The sequence below is a fragment of the Nicotiana tabacum genome, chromosome 15 (assembly GCF_000715075.1).
Source record: "Nicotiana tabacum cultivar K326 chromosome 15, ASM71507v2, whole genome shotgun sequence".
Lineage (NCBI taxonomy): Eukaryota > Viridiplantae > Streptophyta > Magnoliopsida > Solanales > Solanaceae > Nicotiana > Nicotiana tabacum.
The window spans coordinates 127,974,919-127,993,102 of record NC_134094.1 but is presented as its reverse complement, the minus strand read 5'-3'; the positions used below and the strand labels follow the sequence as shown (position 1 = coordinate 127,993,102).

Below are 18,184 nucleotides of genomic sequence, written 5' to 3'. Positions count from 1 at the left end.
TTGTAACAGAAAAGTCATTTAACTATTTTTATATCACTTAAAAAATTATTCAATTAGATTTCTCAAACTTTCGGTGGTCAAATCCATATTTACTCTTTAAAGTATCAACTTTTATATTTGTAATACTTTTTGAATATTATAAGTTTTCTCGTTTTACTCTATATTATGGACTTACCTATAAAATAAATAAATCTTATTTATAAATTTAAAAAGAAAAAAATAATTTTCAAGGCATGTATTAATATTGGAAGAAAATAATTGAGTAAAGTTTTCAACCATATATAATGTATATTATAAATATACCTCTATTTTAAATAATTAGTATTTTTTATCATGCATGAAATTTATCCTTTAAAAGCTTTTATTCTCTTTCATTGTCAATTGTGTAAATAAATTTTTGAGTTTTTCTTGTTATTATCAAAATTATTGATACGAACAAATTATTCTAATTAAACTTCTTACCGTGCTCAATTATTTTATTCATCAATTTAAGGTGGTTAAACTCTTATTTTATAACTCAAATATAGTTTTTAATATAATATTTATGTGATTTAAAAAAAATTACTCATCAAAAAAAAGATACACACAACCATAAAAATCAGCGATAAAAGACAGCAAACCATTTTTTTTTTGTTTTTTTGAAAAATAAATAAATTCGGACAGATGAAATTTTCTTTCTTTCTTTCTTTTGAAGTTCTGATCTTTCGGCTGTTGGGACAACTGGACAATCTCCCTTCTCCATCCAAAGTTCTTTCCTTTTCCCCTCATGCACATAACTAAAAACAGCAAAATAATAAGCATCCCTTTCTACATTCACGTTCTTTAAAAAAAGAAAACCATTGTTTGTTCTCAATTTTAAAGCTTCTGAATTGGGTAGCAGCTAAAAATAGGGGGGGAAAGGAAAGAAAGTGGAAAAAAGCTATGAATGCCATAAAAGATACAGTTTCTGAGAAGCTTTCACGTCTTTTTTCTGATTCTCCTTCTAAATCTTCTGATCAACAACCTCCTGTTCAGGTTCTTTTTCTCTCCTTTCTCTCTTTCTCTATTTCAAATTCTTATTATAAAAACCCCTATATTTTGTATGAGTATGTTGTTATGAGATTGAGATCTTTGCTTTTAATCTGTTTTTGAGGTAGATATTTTGATTATTAAGCAATGTCATTGTAGTTTGGATATTATTGTTTTGATTAACGTAGTGTCCCGGCCAGCTTGCGCTCACTGCAAATCTCCTGCCAACAGAGATACCGGGTAACTCGGACCACTAATTTGTAGGCATATGAGGAAGAACATTGTAGTTTCAATATTAAAGTTTGAATCTTGATGATCCCTTAATGAGCTGACTAATCTGAATGTATTAAAATTAAATTGTTTGTCCTTAAAAATAAAGATAGAGAGAACTATGTATTATGTGATGGGAATTATTTTTCTTTCCTTATTAGAAGGATTGATTGGTTTTCATTATTGTTTGCTTTTCCATGGGGCTTTGGTCTAGTGTTAAGAGCGCTACACGATGTTGTGGATTAGGCGCATATCATGAGTCAGAATCTTGCGCAGAGTCGCAAACAAAGCCTAGTATTTAAGTGGATAAGGGTAGAGGAGCATATGCCCATTATCCACAGAGTTTCGAACTGTGCGGACGCTCGGGGATTTCCTTGGTTAAAAAAAAAATATAACCCGTTCCTTAGTTTTTGATAACAAAAGACAAGTTGAGTTAAGCACTAGTCATGTTGGTGTACTTACATTAGGTGTTTGCGAGGTGTCTTTGAAGTCTTTTTGAGACTTGTATGTCAGTAGAAAGTGCAGAGAACCTCTAATGTTAAAGACCTCCAAGTTATTGTGTATTGGCATGAAACAGGTCCAAAATGAGTGACACGGATATTGAGGATTTATATAGCCACACCAGCAAGCTTTATCATGTTCCAAGAACAAAACTTTTATCGCAAAGAACACTGGACATTCTAACTGAAGTCCATTGATTTCAATTTTCTGCTAAGTTGAGCAACATCCTACATATTTTCCTATTTGATCCTTTTGAGGTAGGATTTTGGTTTATTCAAGCAGAAATTCTGAGACTTTTTTCCCCTTTGCGTTTCCATATCAGGAGACTTACTGTTTTCTAAAGTATTTTAATATGCAACCTTTGATTGACCTATTATTTGTGACACTGTGCTTCTCTGTGTTTAGGCCAGGCCATACACCAAAGAGGGTAGATCTTTATCATCTATACTTTCTTTCTTTCTACCGTCGACAAATTTTGTTAAGCTCAGAGATCAAAATGATGCCAAGTCACTTAAATCTCATTCTTTTACATGGAGAAGTAAAAGTTTCTCATGGCGCGATAGACCTTTGGAGAGATACACAGATTGTGATCATGATGATTACAAAGAGATGCCAAACGAACCATTCTATACACCTAGATATAATGGAGAACCTAATTCTGCAAGGAGTGTCGCCAGCGGTTTCGAAGCTTTTGAAGATGCTCCTGATGGAGACAATTTAGAGCAATCCGTGCCTAATCTCATTGATGATTCTGTTTTCATATCGCCGGGCTTGTATGATTTTTTCCAGTCTTCCCTCCCTAATATAGTGAAAGGTTGTCAATGGGTCTTGTTATATAGGTAACTTCGACTTAAAACTAGTTTCTACTGCAAAATCTATTGCAACTCTCGGGCTTGAATATTCATATTTATTCTGTTTATTTTAATGAAGGGCAGCACTGCGAAACATGGTATATCACTTCGTACTCTAATTCGTAAGAGTGCTGATACTTCTGGTCCTTGCTTGCTGGTATTTTCGCCTCCATAATACTGCAAAAACTATCTGTGCATGCATTCCCAATATTTTATCATTTCTCAAAATTCTTTTTCCTTATCTTCAATGTGAATTTTTCATAATCATGCTTGTTACAGATTACTGGTGATAAGCAAGGTGCTGTCTTTGGCGGATTGCTCGAGGCGCCACTCAAGCCTACTGCGAAGAGGAAGTACCAAGTAATATCTTTTTTCTCCTTTTATATGACACAAGTGATAATAGCCAGTAATTTGATTTTCTTTAATCAATCCGAACTAAAGGTAAACTAAGATTCAGAGAGCAAACACCATCTTTTGTTGTCTAGTGTTGAACACCCTTCCGCAAGAAGAAATATTGTATATCCTTAGCAATCAAGTAAAACAGTTTGAAAGGTGCTGTATTTGGTGGATTGCTTGAGGCACCACTTATGCCAACTGTGAAGTGAAAGTTCCAAGTAATATTTCTTTTCTCCTTTTATATGAGACATGTGACAATACCGCATATTCACTTTCTTTAATCAATTTGAACTAATGGAGTAACGGTAAATTAATATTCAAAGAACAGATTACCAGCTTTTGTTCTCTAGTGTTACCCTTGGTAACTTTGCTTAGTCAAACACCCTTCCACAAGAAGAAATATTTTATATTATTAGTAGTCACGTAAATATTTGAAACAAGTAGATATTTTTTGCCTTTTTCATCCTAACCGATCTCTTTTTTTTTTTTTATATGCTTATTTCCAATGCTAAGGTACCTTCATTCTATGACTATGACAGGGAGCAATTCAAACATTTGTATTCACAACTGTATATGGTGAACCAAGGCTATTTAGACCTACGGGTAAGTATATCACCAGGCTACAATACAAGTCCTTAAAAAGCAGTAACTGGAAATTTCCTTTAACAAGAAATTTTCAAGCTTGAATGGACTTTGTAATCCCAATTAAGTACATAGTTAATTTGTCTAAACATTTTTGTATAGAAAATGGCTACTCTGAACTGTTGCATTTTGTTGGATAGCCACCTCATGACTGAATTTCTGATAAAAATTTCATGATTGAAAATAGAGCGGAGTTTAGCCCATTTTCCTTTCCATGTCAACTTGACTTGTAGCAGACTCCACTCTAAATCCTGTGAGCTTCATTTAGGAGTTGAATCAGATCGATAAACCCTTAATTTATATATTTCTTGGATAGCAGTTCTCTTTGTTACATCTGTGAGATCAAGCTACTTATCTTCAATATAACCTATTTGAATTTACAGTTAACTGTTAAGACCAACTTCAAACTAAATTGAGGTGATAAACATATCTTATAAAGCTAACACTCTGTGGTAATTATCAGCAAAGATGCTTTTCCTTAGTCCAATGCCTTCCATATGCAGTTAATCTGTCACTTTATGAGATTCTTTCTGATCCATTAGTGTTGTATTTTTCATTTTTCCCCCTTTCTTTTCATTTGAGGAGCAGTGGTAATGGGTCAAAGTTTCCCTTTTCTATTGGCTTGTCTTTCTAAGTTAGTCTAAGATTGACTCGGCGCCTTGATATTAATCTTTAAGGCAGTTGAGGAATTCTAACATTCTATGTATTTCGTCTATATTCTCCATTATACAAAGTCGAACGAGATTATATTGGTCTAATATGTGTGTGTGTATATATACACATAAGATTTTCTTCAACATTCATATATACTGATCATGTAGCTGTAGTCTTGTTGTATGATACTGCTCGAGCTTGCTGTGTAACTATCCATATGGTTCTTAATATAAAAGGTAAACATTACTGACCTGTTTGATACATGTAATGCATAGTACAAAGACAAATCTCAGGAGCAAATTATCACTGAAGTAATGCATGAGAGGGTGCATTCATAAGCTAATCTTCTTTTCTTTTCTTGGATTAGGTGCCAACAGATATTTTTACTTGTGCATGAATGATTTCCTGGCACTTGGAGGCGGTGGACATTTCGCTTTATGCTTGGACGGAGATCTGTAAGTTTCTCTCCCTTGCATTCAACACTGCAGCTTGCAGATTTCTTCTTTCTTACAATTTTCTGAAGTTCCATTTTTGTGATAAAATAATTTTTAATGAAGGTTATCTGGCAATAGTGGACCTTGTGATACATTTGGGAACTCGTGCTTGGCACATAATGAAGAGTTTGAGTTGAAGAATGTTGAGGTAATGTCTTCTTTAATTATTAGTCTTCTCGACCATTGATTATTCATAAATATAGCTTTTGTCTCTAGTTTCCAGTACTCTTTGAGAAACATCGCTGAAAGTAAAATTAATCCTTCTTCATACAAAGCTTCTCTGGTACGAAATGGGCCACTTCAAATTGGTTCATTGCTCCGGCCCAGAATACGATTAATCCAGCTTGGGCTGCATGAGCTCTCAGATTTTAGCTCCATGTCACCTATCTGGCACAGAATAATACGAACCAAAAAAAGTCGCACCCGTGCAAAAATAAGAGGTAGGAAAGGGAACTTAGAGGAAAGGGAACTTAGGTGTACACTCATTTATAATTCCTAGTTGGGTCTGTATTCAGAAAAAGGGGAAAACTCTTGTCTGGTTTTCAGTATTTCTACCTCTCCCCTTACTTTTCTAATCTACTAAGGATAGTCCACACATGGATGCATAATAACTGTATAACAAAGGCACTTCTATTTTAGAAAAGTTCGATCTCACTTGGTCCAAAGATGAGGACAACTAGAAACCATAGTTGCTTGAATTTTTCAAGACTGCTTTTTCTGAAGCTCAACAAAATTCAAATGGTGTAATAATGCACTCATAAAAAGGTCTCTTAGAGAAGGATAAAAATAGAAAATATATTGAAGAACAATTCTCAACTGATGTGCTCTCGTTTAGAAGGGGAGCCTTCGAGCAACGGTCAAGTTGTCTCCGTATGACCTATAGGTCATGGGTTCGAGCCATGGAATCAGCCAACATCAGTCAAGTTGTCTCTGTGTGACCTATAGGTCATAGGTTCAAGTCGTGGAATCAGCCATTGATACTTGCATCAGGGTAGGCTGCCTATTTCTTGGATAGCAGTTCTCTTTGGGGTCCGGCCCTTCTCTTGACCCGTGAGCGTGAGATGCTTAGTACACTGAGCTGCCCTTTGTGTTGTTCTCGTTTACATTTTAAGGTTATAGATTAGGGCAGGAAAAGATATCATTTTATAAGGTTGTTCTAGTGTTAGGGAAGCTTATAAAACGCAATCTGCTCTGCTCTCATACCAAACCAACCTATTATTGATAAGGATTATGGCTTAAATAAGTCAAATAGGATCATTCACCAATGCCTGAAAGCTTAAGCTGTCTCAAACTCACTAGTAAGGTGTTCTAAAACGCGGACACTTTACACGTCGTAGCAAGACTCAAGAAAATTATTTAGACAATTTGCTCAAAATTGTACTACCAATCTTGTCCAGAAGGTATACTGTTTGGATTTAACATTCTATTACCGATGTTTGACAATTTCTTTTTCTTGGGTGCAGCTGTGGGGTTTTACACATGCATCTCGGTACCTTACCTCGTAGCAAGCCTGAAATGTTATTTTTTTATTTATCTGTTAAAAATTATAAATATGATTATTTATTCTTTCATGTCCAAGAAGCAGCAGTCCATTTTAATCTTGGAGTGTTCCTGCTGTAAATGGACAAGTTGATGAGATTCTAGTTAGTGTAGAATGTAGATTAAATCAGCTGATCATTATGCTTGTAAGTACTCATTCTTCTTGTTTATGACATTATGAGTCCTTTCTAATCATACAAAATACAGGTCTTAGCACTCATGAGTGTTATTATATGACCTCTTTATAATAAAAATGAGTGTTATTATACAAACCACAGCAGTTAAATATTCTGCACATAATTTGTAGTTAACCTATTTGTGTATTGCCTTTTGCTTATTGAGTGTCTTGGCAATGGCTTTCCTTTTCGAAGGCCAATATATTTTTCTTAAATCTACCACAAATGCTGGTAATCGTAATCTCACGAGGATTATTATCGATAACTAGAAAATAGATTACACTATATCCAGTTCATCTTGCGACTCTATAATTAGGATTGGATTATCTACGAATCCGTTCTTTAGTTTTCCCACAACGCAAACAGACGCAGATGAATGTGTGACAACATTCATTCTTTTTGATGGTTTTATAAAATTGTAACCAATCTTATTATTTTCCAAAAATTGAGAAATCACCACCAAGTTCAAGCGAACCAGATATGGTGCTAATAGCATTAAGATGATGGATAGTTGGATCAACGATGCTTCACTGGTTCAGGTCCGTTTTGCTCCTCTCACCAATAAGGTCGTAATGTTAGATTCTGAAGAACCAACAGTTCTGTTGGAGAAGACAGTTTTGCTGTCGTTAGATTGTGTCAACGTGAGGAGAAGATAGAAGATTGTATTCAAAATCTGAGTCCGAATTGGCCACTTAAGCAAGTTCTAATTTTCCTGGAAAATGGACAGCGGATACATATGAATGAATGATACATCACTATTCAAGAATTGTTTTACATCACTTCTATATTATCCCATGTTAGTGGGTACAAATGTTTCCCTGCTTCCCCTACTAGAATGGAACTATACTGAACAAAAAACCACTGAAGTTACACTTGAAAGAACAATAAATCTCTATCAACCTTTCTTCACCCTGCAACATAAATGTGCCGACCCCGCAACAGGACTAGTATCTCCTTTAGCAGCTCTAACTGAGCCTAACTTTCTGATTGATCCTCCCCAGGCAGCCCGAATATTCTTAAATTCCGATCCATGGATCCAACAGCTATGTACTTCGCATCTGGTCCGAATTTCAGACATGTTGCTTTACCTGCACGTGACAATAACAGGCTCCATCTAAATAAACAGGGATGAAACAGAGGACATCAAAAGCACAGATAGGCAAAAAGAGCGAGCAGAGAAAGCTTACCTGTGCCTGACAAGTCAGGGAAAGTTTTGATGAGATTCCATTCAGACTTGACACTTGCAGCTTGATGAACTCTGATTCAGAGCAAAATTATATTGATATTAATTCTAATGTATCAACAGAAAGCTCCAAACAGCACTCAGCATTTAAATACATAACGGAATAGAGGGCAGTCATAATCAAAGTAGCAACAATGACAAAGACAACTACACCTTAATCCCATTCTAGTTGGGGTAATAACTAAAGCCTCATTGATTTTTTTTCATTTTGGAGGGCTAAAGATCCTCGGAACCCAGTAAGGCGTAGGGTGATGACAAAGTACAAAATATAAGTTCAAGCAAAATTAGGAGACTTTAACAACATATGGTCTAAGGGGGTAATGCTCCTTCCTTATTCAGTACCCAGCATGGGAAGTTTGTAAAGAAGTCTTACCTTATATCTGAGCCTCCTAATGCAAGATAACTTCCACTGTGGTCAAATTCCACTGCAAGTATAGGAGAAGCAGCTGGTCAGTTTTTAAATGCATAGAAATTTCCATATAAGACACATTTACCTTAGAAAATGATTACAAACTGCAGTAATGAAAGACATTTCAGATATCATTTGTACAAAAATTATCTTTAAAAGCAAGTTTGACAGGTAACCTTAACATTATGAAACATCAGAAAGGAAAAAGGTTGAAGTATCCCAAGAGGGAAATGATCCATATGTACATGCAACTCCTAAAGATAGTATAATCATATATATATTATAGTTCATATATAAAGCAAGAAACTTGGCTTTTAAACTGCTTAGTGCGTACTAAAAGTAAAATTTTGCTACACCACTTAGCGAAGTCCTTTTGATTAACACAACTCTTCTAAAATATTTTTCATGTCAAACTCCAGTAGAATGCACTTAGTATTTATACCTGATTGAGTTGCTGTATCTTCATCATAAGGAGTAAAGCTTCTGAAGTTTCTCAATTTGCGTAAATCCCAAAGTTTGACACCATCTTGAGCTGCAGTCTGAAAAAAAATGAAAAAAGGAAACCCACCAGTAAAAATTTTAATCATAAAACTCAGGTAATGCTGGTAAAAGAATGGTCAACAAAGGTTCATTCAGTAACAGAATACTCACTGCTAAAAAATAACCATTTTCTGAGAAGGAGATTGCAGTTACTGCTCCAACATGGCCATCAAATTTTGCAACATTTGCCTATATAGCAAGCACCAAAAGGGAACCCAAGGAAAAAAAAAAGGATGAGGAACTGTAAAAACACTGAGATAGAAGAGGAATTATATCAGTAGCTTATGCAGCTCTTCAAGAATACACACCTGGCTTTTTACATCCCATATCTTGACCAGAGCCCCCGAAGTTCCTGCTCCAAGGATCAGACCATCAGGATGAAAAGCTGCAGATGTGTAGCCCTCAGATTCTGAAGCATCTGCTACCTGCATTAGAACTTTAGAGTTGATGACCCCAGAAATCTGAAAATTGTTTCTGGAAAAGAGAACAAAGGAGCAAGATACCTGAGCAAGGCATAAACCAGAAGCAAGTTCATAAAAACACCATGTGCCATCAAGAGAAGCCGTCACAAAGTACTTATTGGTTGCATGGACTGTGACAGCTTGCACCTGAATTTATTGGTAGATGCATTAACGTTAAAAATTCACTATAGTTAACAGAGAACTAAAATTTCAGTTGCGGGACCATATTGTGAAGTCGAAGTAATATTCATGCTCTGAAGAACTCGTATAATAAAACAAGGCAGGGAACAAGGTATTACCAATTTCCACAGAAAATCCTTTGTTTTTCCTACAAGCATGTGGAATGGTGTTAAAGAGCTTTCCTTCCTTTGACCCACCCAAGTATGTATTTTAGAGGTGGAAAATAGCAATGCGGCTAGCTCTGGTAAAGAAATAATGACATCTACAGCCAGCTATCTTCTCTCTTTTCGCTCCTGTCTTTCTCTAGCTAAAAATGTTCCTTGTCTCTAATTTTGTTTGTATTGCTTCCTCACAAATATTCATGGTGAAATATATACAACCATTATGTCATACAACTAAGCATCAGCCCCTATGGAATGACTTCCATCCCAATCTTTCACCACTTAGGAATGGATCACTTTCCAATGATATTCCAGCCTAGGAAAGAAACATTCAAATGGCGAACCTAAGGCGGAGCTCGAATATCAATGCAATCAACCACAAAGTGCATTCTAAGTTTGAGAGCCCAAGCAAAAGAAGGTTTTACATAATCCATCTTAATTCGTCAAATCAGGATAACTAGTAGCACCTTGTTAAAATATTTAAAAAGCCAAACAACATCATAACTTTCAGTATCAATAAATGAGATAAAAAGATGAAGTACCTCAGCACTGTGATCCTTCAAAGTATGCCTACAGTCATAATTTCCATTTTCAGAGCTTTGCCACACACATACTGTCTGCAAAGGTCAACTGCAGAAGTTCAATAGAACATGGAAGGCAAGAAAAATACATGCACCAGTTATTGAATTGAACTTCAAGCAATAACAGCATTTAACAAACCCATCTAAATTGATAAGTAACATCTGAAACTAAAGCTGTTCTTATGTTTCATATGTACCACTTTTCAATCCTACCTCAACCAGAGCTTAACCTAGATCCTACCTCAACCAGATCTTAACATAGAAATGAAGGACACAGGAATCACTAACGAACGCACAAGTTTGACCAACATGCCCTTTATCTTTATTTAGCATTCTGTTCTTTAAAGCATATCAAATAGTATAATTTTGTGGCAAAGCAAATTGTCACCAAATATTTCCGATTTAAAGAGATTATGTACTTTCACAGTTAAATCTTGGATACCATGTATTTCTATATCCTTCACAAGTAAACCCACCTTTCATTAATTCCAAACAACTATTACCGATCCATACCACCATATGATAGGAAACATTGGGAGAAGTAAATGTTCTAACTGACAAAGAAGAAGATGAAGTTGACTATCAAGGAGAATACGATCATGACAACTGAATCCAAAAAACAACACACAGGAAAGGAACAAGTCAATTGCAACTTCTGATCAAAGAGAGTCAAACAGGTTTACCTTATCTGCAGAGCCAGTAACTACTAGTTCACCCTCAGCAGCAAATCTGACACTGGTAACCTAAAAAAGAAGAATGTGAGCCACAAATTCGTTTCGGGTAAGGTTAATGAATAAATATGTATTAATCAGGATATCAGAAAAGGAGGATATCATGAATCAGACATTCTTGCTTGTAATAAAATAATGACGTATTGGAAAAAGATAACAGACCCTCTTTGAGTGACCACTTAGTGTCGATACAATCTGCCCTGAAGGCCGATCAAAGACCACAGCATTTGAATCAACCCCACCAGTAGCAATGATGTCCTAATACATAAGTAAAAAGAAATTTGAGCTACCAATACTGTGTTTGGTGATACATCTTCTACATTGAAAGAAGACATAATTTTTAACCGAGATAACAAGATGCAAATGCAATGTCTGATAAGTGACAGCATTTGACACCAATACAGTGTGACTATATATTTTGGTAAAGCACAATGCATATATTTAAAATTTGACAATAAATTTATCATGACCAATTAAATGTGTGAAGATTCAACAACAGGGAACATCCTCGAAAATTATGCAAAAGTCCTAGCACCAGACTAAACCTACCCATTAAAAATATATATAGTACAGTTTAACAGTAAAGTATTTTTGCTCATTGACCACAACGGTTTTAGCTTGATAGAATCCAAGAGGTAATCCTTAGATCTACATTTTGGTCCTAATAAAAGGTTAGTGACCTGTTGATTAAGCAGGAATACAGTAATAAAATTGGCTTTCAAGATTTCATTAGCTTTTCTATATCAGATTTACTACTTACATCCCCTCTTAGAGGGACATATGGAGTCTATCAGATAGCGCACCTCTACAAAAGAGTAGCCATGGTTTGAGAATGTACAGAAGGGTAATAGCTTTGCGAGTTGCACAAAAATCACAAGTGTTTCCTGTTTCGTACATCTAAAATGAAATTGTGAACTCAAGACAACTAAACATGAAATGCAATCAAGCATAGTATGTTTTTTCCTTCTTCTCAAGAAATGAGTTCTCCAGAACAATACTCAACAGACATTAAGTGAACATCATATGCATACTTTTGAGAAGGTTAAGAATATAAATTACTAGCTCACTTTTAAGTCCTTAGTCAAAGCACCTGATACTGTAAAAGCGTTGGACAAAGTCCAGTGAAAACTGCTGATATTCTTAAGACAAGCACTCACAATTCATGTAGAAACAAAGAAGCAACAAACCCTAGGCAACTATACATAGCCAGAAGTTTTGCTAACAAAATGACTCATATATCCACTTCTGTAGTTCAGAGATGCAATCATAATCAAAATGATCAGTTGCTCGGCCTCGTGTATGAACAAGAAAGGGAAGGGAATAGATGAACAAGAATTGAAAAGGAATCAATAAAAATAGTCCAGATAAATATGGAGCCCATACCTTAGGATAATGGATATCCAGAGACAAAATGCCTGGTTTGTTTGTTTTATGAAGAGGATAACTATTCAGCTGGGTATATCTTTCAACAGCATCAACAGGAGCCAATGTTGCAGGAATCTAGGTGGCAAACAACAGTTGTATAATCATTTTGCATTCAAACTGGGGGAAAGCTAAATAGCTCATATACTAGTGACTTTAAAATGTTCATACAATTAATTTAAAAGAGGAAAGCATATAAGCTAGAAGATGAGCGGGGAAAGAATAACACCATAACAACATCTTTCCGATTTATAGAGTTTTTTCCATAGCAGATATTACCTGTCGCCTTTTCCTTTGTTGTGAAAGAGCAGCATTACAATCTTGAAGCTCTTTAATAACATCGCCTGATATTCCTTGGCGAATTTTCTTACCACCAGGACCCATCTCCTCCTCCGCAGCTATTGATACAAGTTGATAACACAAATCAGCAAGTATGGAAAGAAACATGGCATATTATAGACCTAACAGTAAAATTACAAAAATCAAGGACCTCTTTTCCCATTGCTTAAAGCAGCACCATTAGGTGCAGTTGTAGTTGCTGCCATGGGTACTTGTCTTTCAGCCTGCGCAAGCAATGCTCTTGCCTCGTCCCTTTCCTTTTTCAGCCTAGCAATTACCCGGCATGCAGCATCATGCTGCCAAGACAGGGCAGATACTTTCAGCAAAGAATACTTTTTTCTATAAAGAGCAAAGAATGCAACAGATAAGACATGCATGTCCATACAAGAGGCAAACAAGTAGGCAACAGAGGAATATGAAAGAAAGGGAAAGGGCCATATTTCAATCATAGAATATGAGAGAGAGAACATTTGAGATACAAAAGAGTAAGATAAAAAATGAGAAATATGATTGAGCACTTTTTGGTGTCATAAAATCATTTGATTCATTCACAAAGACAGTGCTAAAAAGATATGGTAGGAAGGCTATCCATGAACCCCTATCAAGCCCAACAACCTATATAAACAAACAGGAATTCTTTATTTGCACCAAGAATATAAATGAGAAAAGGAGCTCTATAAATTCCTTAAGCTTGTCTCAATGCTTTGAAAGATGCTCTATATTACCTGATATAGAGCATGACTCAGCTCTTGCCTTGCAGTATGTAATTGTTGTTCCAATGCAAAATTGGATAGCATCAGACCATCCCACTCCTATAAGACAAAATAAAAACTATGATTTTAGACCCATCAATGTAAAATATAAAGATTTTTATATAGTTACTAAAAAGAAATCTAATATTACAGATCCACGTTTGACTCCAACTACCAACCTCAACACAGAATTGTGTATAGTATACATGAAATTAAAATGTGCAAGATGTAAATTTTTATCAGATATTGCAAACATGCTAACGGGGGTAACAATAAGAAAAGGAAAAAAAAGACACAAGAGCCAAAAAAACTAAATAAAGAGATCTCAATTGTGCAACAAATGCTGCCTTTGAAAGGAGAAGGAAGAGGACATTAATCATTTGTTTCTTCACTGCAAGTACACAACACAGTTTTGGCATTTCGTTTTCAATTTTATATCATGGGTCTAAAGTGGTGCATGCCTGTTTCTACATTTCAGTTTCTTCAAAGTTGGCATAGGAAGGATCTATACAATGCCTCATATCCTTATAGAAGCACCATTCCAGCTGCTGCTTGGTGAGCCATTTGGAAGGAAAGTAACATTAGATTTAGACTCTCTAGCTCATTACACAACTTGTAATAGCCTCAATATTTTGGTTCTAACTCCCCCCAGCTTTACCTTTTTGCTGGTAGTTCAATATAGGTTACACTTTACCTATCAAAAAAGACTGATTTCATACTACGCCTCACCTCAAAGTTTTTGAATCTATTTATGTTGCAAATAATGCATAGAAAACGGAAGCAGAAAATCTAGGATCAGAAATACATACTATCTGAAACATTCCCAACATCCCAGGAATACTGGCGGCCTGCACAGGTTGGGGCTTCACTATCTGCAAAAGGTCCCAAGTAAAGGAAGCTGCACTATAAAAGCCCATTTGGCATCATATGGTATAGAAACTTCAGAATTGCTGTCAAACACTACAAGTAAATCATGCTAATAAACTTCAAATGGATTTGTACCTTGCCAGTTTTAACTGGAATAATGTCATCCTTTGTCAGTGGCTCTCCAGTGACCGGACATTTACCATAATCCTATACGAACAAAAAGAAACGGAAATATAGAAGAAACACACCAAGCAACAACAACAACAACAACCCAGTGAGATCCCACAAGTGGGGTCTGGGGAGGATAGTGTGTACGCAGACCTTACCCCTACTCCAGAGGAGTAGAGAGGCTGTTTCCGGTAAGAAACACACCAAGCAAACATGAGAAAATGCAAAATATTTTTCTCATAAATCAAATGTATTTATTAATGTTACTCCAAGTTCGCATCGTATTACAGAACTACATCATACAAGCACGCATTAAAACTCCCGAAAATCTAAACAATTATCTATACAAATCAGAATTTCATGTACACACCAAATATACAAGGTAGACAAAAGAGAATTCGTAATGCAACAATGAACTCTTGACTCTTGGCCCCTTCAAAAGTTTTCAATCTCTCTATATAATCCAAAAAAGAAAATACAAAAGGGTGCCATATTATAACAAATTAAATGAGAAAATGGAGCATATACCTAAAATCATTAGACACCAACATTAAACATATTTTGAAACAAAAATTATGATATAGTTTACTAAAAAACTAGGAAAATTTTCCAATGATCAAATTGAAAATTAAGCGTGTAAATAATTTCATCGCTCTGTTCAGTTATTTTCCTCCGGAAAGAAGCTGATTTGACCCAAGTCAAAGATAGGGAACATCACATCAACCTAGCTATCAAGATAACCTAGGTCAGTACTCTTACTTCAGTAGGAGGGGCAGCGATGGAAGTTCGAAGAGATAGAGACCAATAAATTCCAAATTTGTGCTAATGGGTAGACATGTAGAATCATCCAACCTAATAACATTCTTAGTCGCAATTACGTAATCATAATTTTGGGTTCTAATTTTCTTTACATATAATCAATCAATCATTTTTTTAGGACGGTGGTATTCAGGCTAGTTTGTGCACACCTCGACTATTCCACCGGGTACCTGTTACCTTATACCAGCAAAGATACCAGCTAACTACAATCAATCAATCATATTAAACTTTATAGACCAATATTTCACTCAATATGGGAGCTATATGAATCTTCTACTATTCACTCCGATTTTATCATGTCCATTTGGTTTTAATATTAACCAATTCTCTTTACTTTTTTGTTTATGACAGTGATGTCCGGGCCAACTTGCTTACACCTCAACTAATTCCATTTGTACCTGCTACCAGTACAAGTACCGAGTAAGTATGTCCACCAAAGACTTAGATATATGGGAAAAACTACTTAGTATTTTTTATTCCATTGGGATTTGAACCTAAGACCTCATTTTAAGCGGTTCTCTTTACTAAGCACTTATTCTCAGATTTTAAACCTTTTTTACTTCAAAATTTACTTTAATGACTAAGATAAGCAAAACAAAACAACTTCCACAAAAAAAAAAAAAATCCCCATGAAAATATTTTCACGCACTAAACACACAGAGAGTAATAAAAAAACTAACCGAGATGTGTCTTTCGATTAAACGCTTCTCAAAAATAAGTCCAGATTTCATTGACACTACTGGATCTTCCGGTACCTCACCAGAAACTGTACGGACAATTGAAAAAACATAGAAAACGATAAATCAGATATAAAAAACATAAAAGCATATATTAAAGCTATGAAGATTATGCATAAAGAGTACGTATATAAGGGATTGGGAGTTACTTGAACAGTTCATTGTTGAAAATTGAGAGCTAGGGTTTTGGATTGAGAGCTGAGTTTCTAGTTCGCCGTGAGCAGAAGCAAGAGCAGCTGATGAGCAGTGAGAGCTAAAGAGGAAAAAAAAAATCAAAATGAATTCTTGTAAAAATAGAATTGATACCCGACCCGAAGTGAAACGGACGGATCATGACCCGTCTTCCTCTTTTTGTATTTTTTATTTTTATTCAAAATACTTTTGAATTAGGAAACTTAACTAGGTAAGTACTACTCGCTCTTGTCCCTTTAAACATTAAAAAATAACTAATTAAAAAATAATTTAACTGAATTGTGTACTTATTTATTCTTTGATCTCATTTAATCACTATTATTTTTTCACTATGTTAATTTATTTTCATAATTATTGGAGTAAGACAAAATTAATTAATGCTTTCTTCATTTTTTTACAATGACAAGTATTTTGAACTAATTATTTTAGTAACTATAACAACTAAGAGAGAGAGAGAGAGAGAGAGAGTGAGTATATTTAACACACCCATATTTACTATAGCAGCTCCTTGTAATCAGCTTTTACATTATATGGTATTATCAAATAATATTTTTAAATTATTAGGTCGTTATCTTGTAAAATAGTATTTTCAGCTACATTATTATATAAATAGTAGTTATGTCATCAAATTGTATTTTTTTTATATCATCAGCGTATGAAGTTAAAGCCATCAGTTAATTAGAATACCTAAAAGTTAAAGTTTTAAATATAATCGTCTTGATCATATATTACAATTTAATCTCAGTGCGAATAAATATAAAGTGGCATAAATCCCTCACTTTATACCAACAAAGATATTTCCTTATGTTTGACTTAAGAAAAAGAATCAAATATCTCCACGCGTTTGCAAATCTATAATAAATTACTAATAAACATATAGCATCCTTTTCAATTGTTTAAATTTCTGGGCGTGTTTCATTCATTTAAGAGGTTTTAGGCCTTCTTGCCTTTTACAATGTTAAATTTAAGAAAATATCTTTTTTAGATTTCTTACGTGTAAATGAAAGATCTCTTACGTGTAAAAGTAAATCTCTCATGTATAAAAAAAAAAGGTATGGTCATAAAACTAAAAACAAGTTTGTAAAAGGTCAAAAAACCAATTGAATACGTCCAAAACATGAGGCATGTGACTCTTGGCACAAATTTTGAATTTTCATACCCAAAAGATAGCAATGAAGCAAACTGCAAGGAAAGAAAAAGGGGGAAAGAATGAAGGAATTTTGCAGTCACTTCACATTAGAATCTCAGTGTCTTGTTTGCCCAATGTAAGCTGATGCTCTTCTCCACCCCCTTTGGCTTGAAAGATCAAGAAAGAGTTTCTTCTTAAAAGTACTCTTAAACAGCTTATTAATTATTTATATTGTGTGGACTCTTCAACACAGTTGTCGCACCCGTATCGGATCCTCTAAAAATATATTACTTTTGGATGATCCGGCATGCACTCATCGACATTTCCGAAGAATCCGAGCAACATAACTAATTACAACCATCTCATCAATGGTTCGTTGGAATATATTTTCCAAACTATAAAACATGACATATATATATCTTGGATTCCAACTTAGAACTTGTTTGGATGGTTATTACATATCGTTTCATAATGTATTGTATTGTACTGTATCGTTTAATGAATATAATAGACTGTATCGTTTGTCGTTGTTTCATGATATCACGCACCAACAATATGAAGAATAAACTTGCAACATTATAAAGAAAAATTATGATACTGGATAAAATTATTATATAAAAAGATAGGGTAAATGATAAAATAAAATTATTTAATCATAATGAAGGGTAAGATGAAAGAAAAAGACAAGGTAACGATGCGACCACATCAAATCGGTCGTTACATAAAGTGGCACATTTCTTCGTTACGTAACGATAAATTTAACGATACGATACAATAAAATTTAAATAACAATCAAAACAAACATCATATTTAAAATAACAATACGATACAATACAATACAATAGGTAACAACCATCCAAACAAGTAGCTGATCAGATTAATTATATACAACTTTCTATCGGAAAACGTTTTATCCTTTGAA

At 34.7% G+C, this 18,184-nt stretch overlaps 2 protein-coding genes across 4 annotated transcripts; one reads left to right on the top strand and one right to left on the bottom strand.

Annotated features, from left to right (window-relative positions):
* Window positions 1-679: 679 nt before the first annotated feature.
* On the top strand, window positions 680-6,576 carry LOC107808478 (uncharacterized). Its single transcript, XM_016633008.2, has 8 exons — window positions 680-1,014; window positions 2,185-2,618; window positions 2,715-2,787; window positions 2,910-2,990; window positions 3,566-3,629; window positions 4,690-4,777; window positions 4,880-4,964; window positions 6,280-6,576. Exons 1-8 carry the CDS (start codon window positions 922-924, stop codon window positions 6,319-6,321), a joined length of 960 nt encoding a protein of 319 aa, XP_016488494.1. The 5' UTR covers window positions 680-921; the 3' UTR covers window positions 6,322-6,576.
* A 662-nt stretch (window positions 6,577-7,238) lies between these two features.
* LOC107808480 (pre-mRNA-processing factor 19) lies at window positions 7,239-16,241 on the bottom strand. 3 transcript variants are annotated; one of them, XM_016633010.2, is made up of 18 exons: window positions 16,091-16,241; window positions 15,885-15,970; window positions 14,353-14,424; window positions 14,160-14,222; window positions 13,324-13,410; window positions 12,750-12,894; window positions 12,539-12,657; window positions 12,221-12,337; window positions 11,000-11,095; window positions 10,790-10,849; window positions 10,068-10,142; window positions 9,227-9,331; window positions 9,032-9,148; window positions 8,835-8,912; window positions 8,626-8,722; window positions 8,148-8,199; window positions 7,719-7,789; window positions 7,239-7,619 (listed from the first exon to the last, which is right to left on the bottom strand). In XM_016633010.2, the coding sequence occupies exons 1-18, from the start codon at window positions 16,101-16,103 to the stop codon at window positions 7,507-7,509; spliced, it is 1,566 nt and encodes a 521-aa protein (XP_016488496.1). In that variant the 5' UTR covers window positions 16,104-16,241; the 3' UTR covers window positions 7,239-7,506. The 3 variants fall into 3 exon arrangements, with proteins under 3 accessions (XP_016488496.1, XP_016488497.1, XP_016488498.1); XM_016633011.2 differs by having other exon boundaries at window positions 14,160-14,253; window positions 16,091-16,196; XM_016633012.2 differs by having other exon boundaries at window positions 14,160-14,248; window positions 16,091-16,196.
* Between the last annotated feature and the right edge of the window lie 1,943 nt (window positions 16,242-18,184).

Bases quoted from the DNA above. Each gene is read 5' to 3' on its own strand.
- LOC107808478 (XM_016633008.2), top strand. From the start codon at position 922: ATGAATGCCATAAAAGATACAGTTTCTGAGAAGCTTTCACGTCTTTTT. The intron at 1,015-2,184 runs GTTCTTTTTCTC...CTCTGTGTTTAG, and splicing joins ATCAACAACCTCCTGTTCAG to GCCAGGCCATACACCAAAGA. The intron at 4,965-6,279 runs GTAATGTCTTCT...TCTTGGGTGCAG, and splicing joins TTGAGTTGAAGAATGTTGAG to CTGTGGGGTTTTACACATGC.
- LOC107808480 (XM_016633010.2), bottom strand. The intron at 12,338-12,538 runs GTAATATCTGCT...TTTGCCACCTAG, and splicing joins AACAAAGGAAAAGGCGACAG to ATTCCTGCAACATTGGCTCC. The intron at 7,790-8,147 runs GTAAGACTTCTT...GCTCTGAATCAG, and splicing joins TTAGGAGGCTCAGATATAAG to AGTTCATCAAGCTGCAAGTG.